The 17,977-nt window shown below is 41.9% G+C and overlaps 3 protein-coding genes and 1 pseudogene across 3 annotated transcripts; 3 read left to right on the top strand and 1 right to left on the bottom strand.

Moving 5' to 3' along the window:
• Nucleotides 1-3,305: 3,305 nt before the first annotated feature.
• LOC140931802 (uncharacterized) lies at nt 3,306-4,469 on the bottom strand. Its single transcript, XM_073381535.1, has one exon. The coding sequence runs from the start codon at nt 4,467-4,469 to the stop codon at nt 3,306-3,308; it is 1,164 nt and encodes a 387-aa protein (XP_073237636.1).
• Nucleotides 4,470-6,689: 2,220 nt separating this feature from the next.
• On the top strand, nt 6,690-8,622 carry LOC140929468 (uncharacterized; annotated as a pseudogene).
• A 4,985-nt stretch (nt 8,623-13,607) lies between these two features.
• On the top strand, nt 13,608-14,675 carry LOC140931803 (uncharacterized). The gene has a single exon (XM_073381536.1). The coding sequence runs from the start codon at nt 13,608-13,610 to the stop codon at nt 14,673-14,675; it is 1,068 nt and encodes a 355-aa protein (XP_073237637.1).
• A 98-nt stretch (nt 14,676-14,773) lies between these two features.
• On the top strand, nt 14,774-15,655 carry LOC140931804 (uncharacterized). Its single transcript, XM_073381537.1, has one exon. The coding sequence runs from the start codon at nt 14,774-14,776 to the stop codon at nt 15,653-15,655; it is 882 nt and encodes a 293-aa protein (XP_073237638.1).
• Nucleotides 15,656-17,977: the final 2,322 nt, after the last annotated feature.

The following is a 17,977-nucleotide window of genomic DNA, read 5'->3' on the forward strand; positions in this document are numbered from 1 at the left end:
CAAAGTGTATAGGTCTTATTTAATTTATTGACCAGTCGTGCTTGAAAGTGCTCAGAAAAAGACCTTGAGAACAAATCCTTCACACTCTTGAAAGCTCCTTCCTTTTACACTCATTGGTATCAATCAGAATTTCTTTTTTTTTTTTTATCTAAATGAAAGAGAAAAGTATGAATAGCCAAGGTAATAATTGTATAGAGAAAAATAATGAAAACTTACCTGTAAGAATCTTGTCCAACATTACAAGTTCAAAACTGCCTTTAAAAATAGGAGAACACTCATAAATAACCACAAATAAATTTTTACTGCTCTTGATCAAATGCATTTTCTACTTATACCTTTAAAAAGACTCATAAACACCAAAGAGTATGATGCAGCACCTTGTAAGTATAAATAAAATATTTTCCATACTTCTAATAATATTACTCTTACTGATCTTATTTTACTATTCTAAATTCGACATATCAGTTCAATTCCTTTGTGAAATCACATACCGTAAATCCTCTATTAAGCCCCCTTGGGAGGCTTATTTATTTCAAGCCCTTTTCAGGGGGGGGCTTATTTAATTTAGAAAAGGCGATGGCATCAGTTATCTCTTAAGACCTAGGATGCACACACTTTCAGCTTGTGTCTAATTTTGAGCAAACACATACAGTTACCATATTTTGAAAACATGCTATATAATGCCTCATAGAATGATCGCTAAGCCAATCACAGCTCTAGAATTGAATTATCCAATCATTCAGTTCTGAATAAATAATATTATTTCATAGCAGCGTACAAAGAAGGTAGTGTCCATTAGCCTGGGGCTACTGAATTTTGCTATCGGGCTAGTGAATTCTCTTATTAACTTGCCCGACGGGCAAGTGAAGTTTTTTGAGGAACTGAAATTACAGGAGAACTGTGAAAGCAATCTGCTGGTTGAGATGATGTTTGGGCTAGTAAATGTTAGCTTCAGCTTGCCCGAATGGCAAGCTGTAAAAATGACTTTCTTTGCACCATGCGTAGCTTTTACAGAAAAAGAAAGTTTCTATCCAATTCTAGTTTCTCCCTTATATGCATTTACATATATTTACCACCAACAAAAAATTTCACTTTTCACTGTTGCTAACAGAATAATAAAGCATTTTCTATTTCTACTACTATACAGATAACAAATGGTGCTGCAAACGGTGTGCTCGAAGAACAAGGTAGTACTACATAGATATCCTCCATATGCACCATTCAACTGAAATCACAGCCCCCTGACCCCCTGATCCCCCTGAAGTTAACTTTTTTGTGCACTTGCAAACTTTTGCTAGTAAGATTTTTTTCCACTAGTGAACTGGTGACACCACTAGCAAATTCTTTCCCTTTGTTTGGAAGACAGGGATGATTCTAAGTCGCAAACATTTGCTACTGGATATTTTTTTACTCGCAAATTAATTTAATTTCGAGCCCTGTAACAGGGGAGTAACAGTGACATAGTTGTGGAATTATGCTTTTGTAATGCTGTATTTCCTGGACAGGAACAGTAACGATCTGTCCAATTGGATTTATGGTGGAGCTGTAACGCCACCTGTCACAGAGTGGGGGTGTACCAAAGGATAAAAAATGTGCTTTTCAAAATTGCAAAATTGTTCCAATGATTGCTGTTTACTCCACCATGTACATGTACCCTTCAATGGAATTTTCTTTGCATTTGGCCATCTTTTTTAATATCTGTGGGGTAGTGCATTGCATAGGCAGTTAACTCTAATCTGATGACCAAAAGTGTGTTTTTATTATTCGTACCAACATCAATGGTATGCACTGAAGAGAGTTAAAACACACAAACAAGAGTAACTGTTGCAATTACTTAATGCCGCAATCTAACACTCTCTGATCATACACCTGTAAATGAGTTTAGGGCCGAATCGCACTAGAGCCAGACAAATCAAAAATTGTTTATTTTATGTCAAAAATCTGTCAACGCTTGACTTGTCCTAATGCGATCGCGTATTTTCGAGTTAGCCAAATATTCCGAAGGACAGCCAAACTTCAAAGGCTGCGATGTCCTGCTCCGAGGCAGGACAAATGGATCAAACAACCGAGAATACAATAGCTGGTGTTTGTTTTTTAATTAAGACGTCAAAAATGATGAGTACAACGTGATCTTTGGTTTTCGCGCGTTCTTCACTTTGCAAGATGTCGGACCAAAACAGCCCGCCAAACAGCTTTCCATTTTGCTATCCTCCGGGTTATTTCTTCCAAAACTTTTATGATTCGTATCCATATCGGAATTCCACGACCTCGATGCCCCATGCTACTACCAGTAGTTCTCCGCCAGGACAGAGGAGTAGCAGTCCTCAGTCGGGAAGTAGTGCTAGTGGAACTAGCACTCCGACATGCGAGATTGCCAGCACTTCCACTGAAGGAAACACGAAGCAGGACAAGAGACAGGGCAAGACAACGCAAGACCGATGGACAGAGAACCAGGTGAAATACCTTGTGGATCTGTGGGAGGCGAATATATCAAGGTTGGAGAGCCAACAGTCGAGGAAAGTGTGGGGTGAAATCGCCACTAAAATAAACGAGCAATTCGACCTAGCGCGCCTTCCAAGTCAGTGCGAGAGAAAAATTAAGCACTTAAAAAAGAAGTACAAAGAGGCCAAGGACTGGAATCGATCGCAGACGGGAGGAAATAATGAAACCTGCGAACATTTTGATGTCTTTGACCGCGTGCTCGGAGGCAGGGATGTTGTTACTCTGAAGCACGTGCGGGAAACTGCAAATGCAGCAGCGAAAAATAAGGAGAAATTGCCTGACTCGCCTGCTGGTGACGAGGAGGAGGGATATACCTCGGATCAGGCAGAGGAAGCCCTTCAAGCAATGGGAATCAAAGTCAAAAGCAGGAGCGAGAGGAAGAAGGGAAAAGGAAAGGGAAAAGGGCGCAAGAGAAGCCTGGAGAACGACGATTCTGAGGATTTTGCTAGATTTACCGAGAGAGTGGAGCGCCAGGGTGATAGATTGGCAAATGCTGTAGAGCAAATGCAAGAAATGCAACGAGAGCAAACTCAGGCCATGACTGGTTTCCTCGCTGCTCTGACCAAGGCTATAGAAAAAAATTAAAGGCAACAGTTTTCGTTTATCCTTATTCACTTATCCTGCTTTGTAAACAATTACTCTGAAACTGCAAAGAGACAGTAGTTCAAAGCAATGCTATATTCTAGCGTTTATAAGTTTTCGTTCCAGTTTTTTTACAAAGTCTATATGATCAAGAAAACACGAACAGAACGAAAATAGCTCAAAACAATATGTTATTGTTAAGAGATCAATGATAAATAAAATCACATGGCAATGTACTCTTTTAGTAGTTCTCTGATATCGTCGCCATCCCTCAAAACATTTACATCATTATCATTTCCTCCGTCGTCGTCGCCATCATCCCATTCCCATTCATCGCCGGCATTAATGCAGAAATTGTGTAAAACAGCACATGCTACAACTGTATCACTCACAGAACTAACCCCGCTTTCGATTTGCTTTGTCAAAATACGCCAACGACTTTTCAGAATTCCAAAGGCGCACTCCACGGAAACTCTGGCCGAGGAAAGTTCCTCATTAAATGCAATTTCGTCGGGATCTTGCGTTCCTTCAGGGTAAACTTTTTGTAACCAGGGAGCCAAAAAATAAGCGCTATCGGCCACCAAATATGGACCAATCTCTCGGCCGAGAACATTCATAGTAGGACCAGTCAATAATTCTTGGTTCTCGCATCGTCTGTAAAGGCGACTGTTCCGTAACACGCGTGCATCGTGCAGGGATCCTGGAAAGCCAGCTGCTACATCTAGGAATCTTTTCTTGCCATCAGCCACGGCTTGGACGATTATATCGTAGCGCTGGAATCGACTGAAGTAGTCGACTCTGCTGTCAGTAGGGGCTTTGATCGTGACATGTGTGCAATCAATTGCACCAGCCACATTTGGAAGATCAGAAAGCTCTTCGAAAGTTTCCCTCGTTTCAACAACTTGAGCTTCAGTTTCAGGGAATTTGATATAATCATGTTTTATAGAAACCAGTCCTGTAACGACGTCTTCGACGGCCTCGATTACTGTCGTTGTCCCAACGTTAAAACCAGGCCCAATCGAAACGTATGTTCCTCCATGAGCTAAGCGCGTGAGCCCAATTGCCAATACCTTTTCTGGCTCAATACACCTTCTAAAACGAGTGTTTTGTCTTGTGATGTATGGGCGAAGGACATCCAAAAGCAAACGAAAAGTAGCTCTTCTCATTCGAAGCTGTTTCCTGAAATATTCGTCTGGGATTCTTGGGTCATTATAATGAATATCAAACCATGAATCGGCGGGTTGAGGGAGAACCCAAAAGTACGGATGTCCACGCCGATTTCGTCTTCGCCTTCGAATCTCGAACAATCTCAGAAAAGCTCTCCCCTCTAGTTGAAATTGAGCAAGAGACAAAATTATCAGCATCATCCTCAGCTGAGCGTACATCTGAAATTGTAGGACAAATGCTGCAGCTACAAAAAGCAGAAACGTCTTGGGATCATGTTGTTATGAAATATGATTTCCCGCCAAGTATTGGATAATGGAAAGGTCACAAGTGTGACGAAATGTAAACATTTCGGATTTGTCCAACGTAAACAAAACGTTAGTGCGATGGAGCGTGGACAACAGACAAATTGTCAGCGGACAAACTTAAAGCCAAATCCTGTGGAGTTTGCCCCGGGACATTCGAAATGTCTGGCTCTAGTGCGATTCGGCCCTTAGTGTACTTTTGGTAGTTTGACAGCTTGAAACAAATTGATGCAAGCAAAATAATTTTCACCCTGATTAATCATTTATTGTGTAGTTCCAGAAAATATCCAGTCCCCCACCACGAAGGGAATTTCACTTAGGACCCCCCCCTCCCCCCTGGATTTTCCATGTTTGCAGGAAACTGATGGCTCCCCCACCCCTCCGGAATTTCCACAAGTGTGACAAAGACCCCCCAACCCCTCTGGAAAACTTCATTTTTATGAAGAAAGACTATTAAAGTAAAAGAATGAGGCATTTTATGGTAAGTACCGAACGGTTTCCATCAGAAGCTTGTATGCTTCTGTTTCCATTTATTTGAGTGATCTCGCAACATTAAAACACACTACAGCACCACAAAGTAACCTAATCTGCAGTTTTTGCTCATCCCTAACTTTAAATGAAGTAGATAAAGTTATAAGTCGGTTGTATTTATGAATTTACCTTAATCAGGGCAAGCTTACGATTTGTCATTTGTCTTCATGGGCGTAATGTTGATGGAATTAACGCCATTTCGTGCGGGAATGCTATATGGTGAACAAGTCAAACTTTCAACCACAAAATTAAGGCAAAACAAAGAGAAGTATAAAAACTCTGACTTCTGAAATGATAACAATGAATACCCCCTGCATCTTGAAGGGAAACCAGGTTCAATTTACTGTTTTCCGATCGACTGATGTGACGTTATGTGCGATAATAGCGGTAATCTGCCGTAGTTTCGAAAACGAAGACCGAAGCACGGAGCACCCAAATCTCGAAAACGAAGCACCCTAGATCGAAAACGAAGACCCCTAAATCTCGAAAACGAAGCACCCAAAACTCGAAAACGAAGCACCCAAAACTCGAAAACAAAGACCCCTAAATCTCGAAAACGAAGACCCCAAAATCTTGAAAACGAAGCACTCAAAACTCGAAAACAAAGCATCCAAAACTCGAAACCACTGTAGGTTTAATAACTGCAACTTAACGTCTTGCATGACATAATCCGAATCAGGTGGAGGGAGCGGATGCGTCCGCACCTCCAAAGGTCCACAAAAGCCATCCCAAGGTTTTATAAAAGCCTGCCAACTGTTTAACTGAACGTTTCTAGATAGGATATACTGTATTAATCTTATTATTGGTCTCGCTATACTTGATACATCTTACCTTAAAATGCATTTTTTCGGTACACATACATGTTTATGTAGACTTCAAAACTGTCCGTCAGCAGATTTTGGCGTATTCAAGTACGCGTGAGCAGTAACACGAAAGGTCTAAAACGAGACTGAAAACGGAATGTGAGGCTTGCGCGTATTACTCTTACGCCACGCTTTACCGACTTCTTTACTGATTTTGAGAAAAAAACCGATTGTTTTGCAGTCTAACATATTGGATATCTATGACACTGCGTGATCAGAGTAGATCAGATCCAGGCAGAATTTGTTCTAGTATAGGGTAATAGCCTGGGACCAGGCTCTATGGTGGGGAACAGGAGAATTTTAAAATAAAAGGAGCAGATAAAAAAAAGGGAGAGTTAAGCTATTGAGAAGGCGGCCGGTGGGGCGAAGCCTGGAGATATGCTTTTTATGCCACCGATCCACCCTTGACTAAACTAATTTGCAAATGGCCTTTAACAAGGAATGGAATGGAAAACGCTCATCACTTTGTACGGGGATACTTGCTGTAATTCCCGATCCCATCCACACAAGAATCAGTACAACTATACTACCGACATTCTGCATTTTTATTTTTGGCAAAATGGAACTGGAAGCTCCCTATAGAGTACTAAAGTGTGACGTCACGCTGTCATGACAACCATTTTTCTGGGTCTAAACAAAACCGGGCTGCCATAGAGACGCCATTGTTAATTGCGGTTTCGTATTGTTCACTAAATATTCTTGACATATAGGACTTTCTATTCCAAAGAATGAAAAAAAACAATGGTTTATGGACTCCACTGTTGTGCTCGATGCAAACGTTTGAAGCTGTACGTGCGATTTTATGGAGAAATTTATGTGTGAGTAGGTGGCCGATCCCCACAGTGAAAGGCCACAAAGGTCACGAACATGCATTGCTTTGCTCCAAAATGTAACCATAATTCGGAATCGCATGCTTGCCAGTTCTTTCTGTTTCCAAATCCAGAGAAGAACAAGGAAGAATATGACCGATGGGTTCGCTTGCTAAGGTAGGCTGAATGTTTGCTGTTTTTGTATGGTTTTTCACCATCGTGCAATTTCAGTGGGTACAAGTTTGTTTATAATGATAACGGTGATAAAGAAATACTTGAGCTTTGTAAATGGATGGCGAGAAATGTAGGGCACAAGTAGTATTCCGATAGTTTAAGCTAAAATTTTGGCGCTGTTTAAACCTCTTAATGTTAATCTGAAGGGTAATGTTCTATATCAGGAGAGCTGCCAAAAATCCAAGCAAGCATTCCAAAGTGTGCAGCTGTCATTTCAGACGTGGAAAGAAATCTGCAGGGCCGGAAATTTTCAAGTGGAATGCTGATAAACTATTCCCGTCACAAAAAACTCCTCCGAAAAAGAAAAAGAAACCCAAATCATTGGTTAATAAGTTACCGACTGTTAAAGATACTATAGCCATCATTAATGCCAAATCTGCAGAGTCTTCAGATACATGGGACGAAAGATCCTCAACTCCAACTGAGCAAAAAAAATCTTAGAGGCAGAATTAAACGAAGCAAAGCGGGAGCTGAACTATCACCAGGAAACCATGCAGTATCAGAAAAAACGTTACTCTATTTCAATCTTGAGTTCTGAAGTAATCAGAATGGAAACTGGTTTACCAACAAAGGAAATTTTCACAATTGTAGTGGATTATACAGCTAAATTCAAGGACTCCATTTCTTATTACTGTGGATGGAAAGTCGAGTCCATAACCTTTGAGGACCAAATCTTCATAACACTTATGAAGTTACGGCAAAACTACACCAATTTACATCTCGCACAGCTATTTTCATGCAGTGTTGGGACAATTTCTAACATAGTTATAACATTTGTACACATCTTACAAACACTGCTGTTTGATGACCTGATGAGAGTGATTCCTTCCAGGAACAAGAACTGTTTGTGTTCGCCATCATCCTTTTCAGAGTTCTCGAGCTGCAGAATTATTATTGACTGTACTGACATTGAAGTGGCCACACCAAGCCTTATGAGTCAACAAAATGTGACCTATTCAAGTTACCGTGGGATGAACTCATTCAAAGTTTTGACAGGGGTTGCACCTAATGGGGTGTTGACCTACATTAGCAACCTCTAGCCTGGATCCATCTCCGACAAAGAGATTGTCCAGCAATCTGGTTTTCTACAGCACTTTGTTCCAGGTGATCTGATCTTGGCAGACAAAGGATTTCTCATTCAAGACATTGTTCCTAAGGGTGTGTCTGTGAACATTCCACCATTTCTTGAACATGGTAAATTTACTGAAAGTGAGGCCAAGTTAACCAAGTCAATTGCTAGATGTCGCATACATGTTGAAAGGGCAAATGCAAGGCTCAAAGACTTTAAAATTCTGAGTTTTGTCCCTCCATACTTAAGGTCTCACACCGACAAAGTGTTTCAGTTATGTGCAGCTATTGTCAACTTGCAGTTTCCTTTAATTAAAGAGGGGTGTGAGGGAGCAGACTTTGACTAGGAAATTTAATGTACATTGCCAGTTAAGTGGATACATGAGTGATATTCTCAAAAGCAATATTGTACAGTTGGGTGTACTTTTTATTGTTCTTTAATCATCACTTTCTTTAAGATCTTCTGTCAGTAGGCTTTTGTCATGGTACTTGTTTAAGTTCAGGATGCCTGCAGAGGAAGTGAAGCAATTCGAGTGATTTAATATTTCCTTCTTAATGTTGTATATGCATTCATGTTTCATAACATCAAAATAAACTTTTATGATTCATCATACATGTACTACTGCACATTCTCTTGCTAATGCTTTTAGAAAATGTATAATATCAGTCTGCAGGATTTGTACATGTACTTGCACATTTGGACTTAGAGGGTTAACAGTCATGTGTTTGATTGGGTAGTGTTTCTATAACTTACATGTATAACCACTTCAACGGAGACCAGTCAATATTTAGTTAGGGGGGTCACAAATACCTACACTTTTATGATAGCTCAACGGTACATGTATCAATTTTAGTAATTTCTTACCTCATGTTAGTCTTACTGTACAGTCGTTTTCCTACATTTTCATCCCCATCACACTCTTAATACCTTGACAGACGCATGACAGACAGGTGCGACAGTCATGTCAACAAGTGAATGAATATATAATTTTTTGATGCAGCTGCTGTATATTTTCGATGGGATCATTAATTCATGATATACTTGGATCATTTGAGGTTTCTGGGTAACCGACCGCCTACCCCTCCCCTAAGTCACAACTTTGCCCCAAGATAGAAGTAAGTACAAATGTTGACTTAGAGGAGCACACTTATATTTTTTGTAAACACACTAGAACGAACAACCCTCAAGGATGTGTGACACTTGTATGTAGAAGGCTGATGAGTTGATATTCCATAAAGAAATCAAAAAGTGTCAAATGTTTTTTGAAAAACAGACGTTTCGGATGTATAACCCTACTTCAGTGCCACCAGATCAAGGCACAGTCATTTCGCACTGTAGTGAGGCAAACAGTGACTTTAGTTGCTGTTTGACGAGTTAAAACTTATAAATTTGATTTCTGCTGGTCAGTTTTGGACTGTAAGAACTTTTTTTCCTTTAAACTCAAGTTATGTACTATGGAAAGTAGTAGGAGCTGGAAAAAAGGAACCGTTATCTATTTTTTTGTTTTTTTCAAAACAATAACAAGGATGGTGTTTCTATTACACATTGCAAGTTAAGAGTCTAACGTCAATTGACTTGCGGTGAAAGATAGAATCCAGCTACACTATCCTCTAGAAGCAAGAAGAAAACAGTTGTGCTGGTGGAAGTGTTATAACAAGTTTTTTGTAGTTTTTTTATTTGGTTTTACCAGCTTAAACTGTTTTGGTAGTTAAAACCAACATGGCTGGGACTTAAAATCTCTGAAATTTCTGGCGGTTCATCTTTTGAACCACAAAAAATGTCAGTGACTTGCCAAAACATCAGCATACTAATAAGGTAAGAGAACCTCATCAGCTTGCTTGAGAAAACACGAACTGATTCTATTAAGTGGCAGGTGAAGATGCCTACTGCTTATTATCTCGATCAAAAAGGACAAATTGTAATGTGAATTAATAAACTTTGAACTGAAATGACTCTACTCCTAACAAGATAAATATATGATGTAGTGCCCTGAAAAGTTTTTTCTTATTTTTCCTTCAGGAAAAGAACATTTGTGAAGTCTCATTTGAAGACCTAAGAAAGGCATCATCAGGGGTGGCCCAATGGGTCCACATAGCCGCTAGCCACAAAAAGTGTGGGTCCATTGACGACCAAACTTTATTGCACCTGGAGTATGAAGGACCCTCTAGTTGGGGGGAGTTTAAAGTTTTTTATGCCAAATTAATTATGATTTTTTGTTAGAAACAAAAATAACTTAAAATGTACATTGCTCGGAGGGGAGTACTCCAATATATAAGCTATATAGGTATGTGCCGCCCCATCAGGTAGGATTTTTGCGCTGTTTTGGTCTGAAAACGGGTTTTCACTTTGCCTGTTTTGGTCTTCGAGAGAACTACAGGAGTCTATGAATGTGTTATCCAAATGAGTAAGAAAGGAACAAAAATATGCGAATTGAAGAAATGGAGTTGAAGAATTTTTTTGTTTGCGATCTAATCTAAGTTATGATGACATAATTTCTGCCTAAAGGCCAGGTCTGAAAACGGGTATGGATTTTAGAGGTCTGGTGTGAAAACGGGTCTGGAAAATGACATTTTTTGGTCTGAAATAGGGCAAGGATTTGGAAAACGGGGTGGCACACCAGCCCCCACCAAGAATACCAAGGAGTACCCCCCGATACATTGCCACATTTAACGGTATTCAGGAATTAATTTGAAAACTCCTATTAAAATATAAAACATTAAATATGCACTTGACTGTAAATTACCTTAGAACAGTGAAAACTCGATTTAACAAACCTCTGTACTTGTATAACAAACAATTTTCTTCAGCCCGGCCAAAATTGCAGTGAAATGTATGGAGAGAACCTAGATTTAAGAATGTAATGAACGCAATACACAGCACAAACGATAAACTTACTTCAATATAACGAATAAATGTTAGCAAGTGATAAAAGATGAATGCCAAACAGACCAACACGGATAAAATTCTTTTTACAGTAGTTGAACAGTTTAGTTAGTGTTTCGCTGATACGTGCGAAAGTTCGTGACATTCCATATGCACGTGCTCGTTGAAGCCCTTAATATTTAGTACTCATAAATCGTACCTTTCAGTAAAGCGAAATTTTAATTAATTCAAAGACATGAGTTGTAACTTGCAAGAGTAGATTCGTCGTGGAAAAGAGTGGAGAGTGGATTACAAGAGTGGATTTGAGAGGACTCAATGGATCGAACATTCGCGGCTCCAGGACACAAATGCTACCGGGTACCTATCGAGGAACATTGATCTGACATTCGTTATATTATTTTATTTATGCGTTCTCGTAGTGATATTTGTACTTTAATACACTTTAGGTTTCGAAGGCGTTGTAATGCATCTTTGAGAACGGTAATGAACATAGTGGATTGCAGCTAGCGAAACATTCGAAACCCGAAGCGTGACATCAATGATGGCTGATCAAGACGCCAAAAACCAGAGACGCGCTGCGAAAGGCCGATTTACAAGAAAACTAGCTGAGTTAACGAAGTCAATCGAGGAGGACAAAGGATCAGAAATAGTGGGAGTGAACTTCGAGCAGCTGAACGAGGCATGGAGAAATGTGGAAGCCAAGCATGATATGTACACAACATTTTTAAAGGATAGCGAAGTAGAAGAAAGCGAAACGTGGATAGCAGAGTTACAGAGTTCATTTAGCGAAGCTATGGAGAAACAGGTTGAATACATCGGCTCAAAGGTGGCTAAGGCGATGGTAGAGAAACAGGTACTCAGTCAGCAAGAGGCGGCTAAAAAAGACTACGAAAAAACTCAAAAGTTAATCGATCAAGCTTTCATAAAGCGATACATGGAGGAAGCAGTTTTTAGAGCGCTGTTAGAGGACGCCTTTAAATTGCTGGAAGCGTGCGAAGCCGACAAGGATGTAGTTCCTGCTCTCAGGAAAGTTCAGCATGCGTTAGAAGCTTCGTTAGCTGGTTGCAAAGTGGCGAATGACAAATATTTGGAATTTTTGAGCAGAGAAGAGGCCTCGACTGAGGTGGGATGGATTTTGGTCGTGCAGAAACGATACAATCAAGTTGTGGACAGGATTGAATCAGTCATTGCCAATCAAACAAAGGTGGAAGTGGGCCTGAAAAATCTTGAAGCGAAAGCTACTAACCTTCGCCTTGAAAAAATAAAGATGCCCCGGTTTAGCGGAGAGCTGAGAGAGTACCCGAGGTTTAGAAAAGACTTCGAAATTCAAGTTATGCCAAGTTTAAACAGCAGCACTGCGCCTTACACTTTACGTTCCTGCCTCTGCGAGAGGCCACTGGCGGTCGTGAGGGGGGTCGACGATGACATTGATGAAATGTGGCGACGCTTGGACGAGAAGTATGGTGATCCAGCCAAGATAACAGATGTGATTATCAATAGCATACAGCGAGTTAAAGCCATAAAAGAGGGAGAAGATAAGAGATTCGTCGAGTTTGTCGAAGTTATTGAAAGTGGTTATCGAGACTTGTTGAGGCTCGGACTAGAGAAAGAGATAACAACCACAAGCTCCCTAAGCATAATTGAAAAAAGGCTACCAGCTGATATTAGAAGAGAGTGGGCGAGGCTCGTCAGCTCAGACTCGAGTAGCGTCGATAAGAAAAACAAATTTCCAGGCCTCCTCAAGTTTCTGCTCAACCAGAAAAGGGCAATCGAGTATGATTTATCAGATCTGCGAGCGTCCGGAAGTCCCGGAAGTCAAGCGGGCCAACAGTCTGTTCATTGTGCTGATGCAGTGGCTGAAGATCTTAAAGAAAACAAGCAGCAGCCTTTTGAAAGCAAGAGTAGCAGTGCGTGCCTGTTTCACAATAGTGCCAGCCACAGAACCGATGAATGCCAGTTATACCTATCCAAGACTCGTGGTGAGCGAATGGACATGCTTAGAGAAAGAGGTGCATGCTGGTCCTGTTTGAAGATTGGACATCGTCTACGTGATTGCAGAAGCAGGAAAGCTTGTGGTGAAAATGGTTGCACAAGGACGCATCACAGAACATTACACGAGGAAAATCGGGAAGCCAGCGTTTCTGTAACAGCAAGTTCTTGCGGTGATCCTTTGAGTGACACATATCTTCTTCTACTTCAAAGAGTTAGAACAGGAAAAGGCTGGGCCAACGTTATGTGGGACAATGCAGCATCATTAAGTTTCATCACCAACAACAAGGCCAAAGCGGAAATGTTACACGGCACGAGAGTAGAAATATCTATCGTCAAAGTTGGAGGCACGAGTGAAACAATTATGTCTAACAGGTACCTTCTCCCGCTGATCGACTCTCAGGGGCAAGTCGTACCGTTCGAAGTTTATGGTATTGATGTAATAACGGCGGACATTCAAAGTGTGAGCGTCAATAACGTAGTACATCTTTTTAAGGATGTTACACTGGAAGAGATAAGAAGACCAACCGGAAGTGTGGACGTGCTAATAGGATATGGATACGCCGGATACCACCCTGTACCAGAACAAAAATCGGGTCATTTGCTGTTGCTAAGAAACCGATTCGGAAGATAACTCGGCGGCACTCACGCGGAGTTAAAGGATGCAAATCACGCAATGCAGAATGCCCTCGTGCACCACGTAGCCGAAGTAAAGACCGAAGACTTCTACAATATCGAGAACCTGGGGGTGGAGTGTACGCCTCACTGTGGGGGTTGCAAATGTGGAAAATGTGCGCTCAGCGCGAAGAATTACAGTCTAAAGGAAGAGAAAGAGCTACAATTGATTGAGAGAAATCTGCACTTCAATAATCTTGAGCATAGATGGATGACTCAATATCCATGGATAAGAGACCCGACTGATCTTCCAGACAATAGAAAGGCCGCATACGGAATGCTATTGTCTATGGAAAAGAGACTCGCCAAGAATACTGACCACGCAAGAGTATATCAGGAGCAGATACAAGATATGATAGACAGGGGCGTTGCCCGAAAGCTAACGAAGAGCGAATTAGAAGCCTACGATGGGCCCATTCATCATGTTTCGCATCATGAAGTTGTACATCCGGATTCAAAGTCCACGCCAGTACGAATAGTCTTTAACACCAGTGCCAAATACATGGGTCACGCGTTGAATGAATATTGGGCCAAGGGACCGGACCTTCTGAACAGCCTTCTGGGTGTGCTGATAAGGTTTAGAGAGAACGAGGTGGCGTTAATTGGCGATATAAAGAAAATGTACCATTCCGTGGGAACCACCCAGCTCGAACAGCACACACATCGGTTTCTATGGAGAGACATGGACGCCAGGGAAGAGCCAGACACGTACGTCATACAGAGAGTCTCATTTGGCGATAGACCGTCGGGAACCATTGCAACGGTAGCATTGAGAAAAACGGCCGAAATGGCGCAAGAGAAGTACCCTCAAGAGGCCAAAATCATTAGAGACAACACCTACATGGACGACATCATTGAGAGTGTTGGTGATAGGGAGAGAGCCGAAAGCGTAACACGGAACATAGAGAAGCTGGTCGACATAGGGGGATTCAAGATTAAAGGCTGGACCATCTCGGGCAGCTCTGACAGCCTAAATGAGAAGGAGATACCTAGTGAAATGTATGCACCCGCAGAGAAAGTCTTGGGAGTTTCTTGGAGACCGTCGAGGACCTGTTTTGCTTCAAGGTGACGTTGAATTTCTCCCGACGAAAGAGAAAGCTGCATACCAAGCCGGATATAGAATCCCATCAACTAGAAGAGAGGTTTCCTGCGAAGTTGACAAAGCGAATGATTCTCTCCCAGATCAACAGCATCTATGATCCACTTGGGTTGGCAGGTCCATTTACCGTTAGAGCGAAAATCATGATGAGAAAATTGTGGATGAGTGAAGCGGAGCGGCTTGACTGGCACGATCCAGTGTCAGACGAATGCAGAGCAGAGTGGAATACATTTTTTTCAGATTTATTTATCATGAACAACATCAAGTTCGGTAGATGCCTTAAGCCCAAAAATGCGGTTGGTGACCCAATGCTGGTGATCTTCAGTGACGGATCAAATAGTGCTTATGGTGCGTGTGCGTATGTCCGTTGGGCACTGAACGGTGGAGGGTTTGAAAGCAGATTAGCCATCTCTAAGAACCAACTCGCACCAGTTAAGGCAATGTCCATTGACCGGATTGAGCTGTGCGGAGCCGTGCTGAGCAAGCGTCTTAAAGAGCTCCTGGAGAGAGAGACGAGATATCGATTTACCATGTGCTTGCACATTGTTGACTCACAGATAGTACACGCCATGGTCCAAAAGGAATCATACGGGTACAACACGTTTGCTGCAACACGCATTGGAGAGATTCAAAGCGGTACTAATCCCGAAGACTGGTGCTGGGTAGTTAGCGAGCAGAACATAGCCGACTGGCTCACTCGAGGCAAGGAGCCAAACGAAATCGACTTAAACAGCACGTGGCAGAAGGGTCCAGATTTCTTGAAGTTTCCAGAGTCTGAGTGGCCTATTAGTAGGATCTGTGCCATACAAGAGCTTCCACAGGAACCTAGGGTCGTTATGATAGCTAACACCAAGTCCAAAGACTCCCTAGCGGTCAGGATTGACATAAGTAGATATTCGGATTATACGAGGCTGGTTAGAGTGACGGCTAGAGTGCTTGCCATGTTCTGAACCCATTATAAGCCGAGCTTCAGAAATGCTGCCAGAGTCCTTGAGTCGGCGGATGTTACTAAAGCGGAGCGATTCTGGATTCTCCAAGCCCAAGAAACTATGTTAAGTGACATGAAACGTGGACGATTCAGACGCCTGTGTCCAAGAGTTCGAGAGGATGGGATAATTGTCATAGGAGGACGTGTAGAGAAATGGCTGGAGATGAGCTACAATCAGCGCGAAGTTCCACTTCTACCGTTTAGGCATGAGTTATCCCGCTTGTACGCGAAACATATACACGAAGAAGGCCATCAGGGAGTATCTGCTACGACAAGCAAAGTGAGATCAAGGTTCTGGGTCATTGGGCTGCCTAGGATAGTAAAGTCAATTAGATACAACTGTGTAACTTGCAAGAAGCTGGACAAGAAGACTACGACGCAACTGATGGGACGGCTCCCCCAGGAAAGGCTTAAGCCAGCACCTGCGTGGAATTGTACGGCAGTTGATTTATTTGGCCCCTTCAGGATTAGAGGTGAAGTCCAGAAGCGAACCACAGGCAAGGCATATGGCGTCATCTTCAACTGCCTTAGCACGCGAGCAGTCCATGTAGATTTGGCGCCTAATTACAGCACTGAGAAATTCTTGATGGTCTTAAGGCGATTTGTGTCACTGAGAGGTTACCCAGCGAAAATGATTTCAGATAATGGTACTCAGTTATTAGGGGCAAACGAGGAGCTCAAGAACGTTGTGGCATCTTGGGATTGGGATGAGCTGGCCGCGTTCAGAGCCACAAAGGGAATGGAATGGAAATTTGTTCCGGCCGACGCACCTTGGCAGAATGGGACCTCAGAGGCTCTTGTGAAGTCTGTGAAGAAGGCAATTACGGTAGCGGTCGGTGAGAGTGTGATGACCTTCTCTGAGTTGCAAACAGTCTGCTATGAGGCAGCAAACCTAGTTAACGAAAGGCCAATTGGTAGGCATCCGACGTCACCTGAAGATGGGACTTACCTGTGCCCTAACGATCTCCTTTTAAGCCGATCCACCTCTAGGGTTCCTAGTGGTCCCTTTAGAGAGACGAGAAACCCAAATCACCGCTTTGAGTTCGTTCAGCAGGTTGTAGACGCTTTCTGGAGAAAGTGGATGAGAGATTTCTTCCCAAGTCTGATTGTGCAGCAGAAGTGGCATACAAAGAAGCGCAACGTGAGGGTAGGTGATGTAGTGCTGATCCAAGATTCAAATCAGGTGCGAGGTAACTGGAAACTCGGTAAAGTGTCCAAGGTTTACCCTGGAGATGATGCCAGAGTAAGGAAAGTGGACGTGGAATACAAAAACCCCAGACCAGGTGAACCCGTCCACAAATACGAAGGCAGGGGCTACGTCACCGTGCAGAGAGCTGTGCACAGATTAATTGTGTTAGTTCCAGTGGACGATACCGAGGGAATCTCCGCTGAGCAGTAAGAAGGAATATCAGTTGTCCGAGCGCAGACGAGAGAGCAAGTATAACGGTGACGATATAAACTTCCCCAAGCGGTTTTGTGGGGGGAGTGTTTCGCTGATACGTGTGAAAGTTCGTGACATTCCATATGCACGTGCTCGTTGAAGCCCTTAATATTTAGTACTCATAAATCGTACCTTTCAGTAAAGCGAAATTGTAATTAATTCAAAGACATGAGTTGTAACTTGCAAGAGTAGATTCGTCGTGGAAAAGAGTGGAGAGTGGATTACAAGAGTGGATTTGAGAGGACTCAATGGATCGAACATTCGCGGCTGCAGGACACAAATGCTACCGGGTACCTATCGAGGAACGTTGATCTGACATTCGTTATATTATTTTATTTATGCGTTCTCGTAGTGATATTTGTACTTTAATTCTACTTTAGGTTTCGAAGGTGTTGTAATGCATCTTTGAGAACGGTAATGAACATAGTGGATTGCAGCTAGCGAAACAGTTAGTTTCTAGCGCCACAGCTATGTATAGCACGAGACTGAAATGTTATTACTATACCTCAATATAACATTTCCTGAGCATTCATTATATAGAGGTGTTTGATATACCGAACAATCCATTTATAATAACTAACACATTTCCCCTGTCCCTTTTCACTTCGTTAAATCGAGGTTCCACTTGTACTTAAATACTTCGATCAGTAAAATGTCTTTTTAACTTTCATACAGCAGAGAGGTTGATAACGAATTTGTTATTGTGGTTGTTGCAGGAAGATGAAAGCTGACCAAAGAAGACAATCACGGTAAAAATAAATATCAATATCCATGAAAAAAAAATTGTGTATTAATTTGTAACCCAGAAAACATTGTCCTATGAATGTCCTTTCTCCTTAGACA

Source organism: Porites lutea, chromosome 3 (genome assembly GCF_958299795.1).
Source record: "Porites lutea chromosome 3, jaPorLute2.1, whole genome shotgun sequence".
Classification (NCBI taxonomy): domain Eukaryota; kingdom Metazoa; phylum Cnidaria; class Anthozoa; order Scleractinia; family Poritidae; genus Porites; species Porites lutea.

What these genes read in the sequence shown, in the direction of transcription:
- LOC140931802 (XM_073381535.1), bottom strand. Translation starts at nt 4,469, where the DNA reads ATGTACGCTCAGCTGAGGATGATGCTGATAATTTTGTCTCTTGCTCAA.
- LOC140931803 (XM_073381536.1), top strand. Translation starts at nt 13,608, where the DNA reads ATGCAGAATGCCCTCGTGCACCACGTAGCCGAAGTAAAGACCGAAGAC.
- LOC140931804 (XM_073381537.1), top strand. Translation starts at nt 14,774, where the DNA reads ATGATTCTCTCCCAGATCAACAGCATCTATGATCCACTTGGGTTGGCA.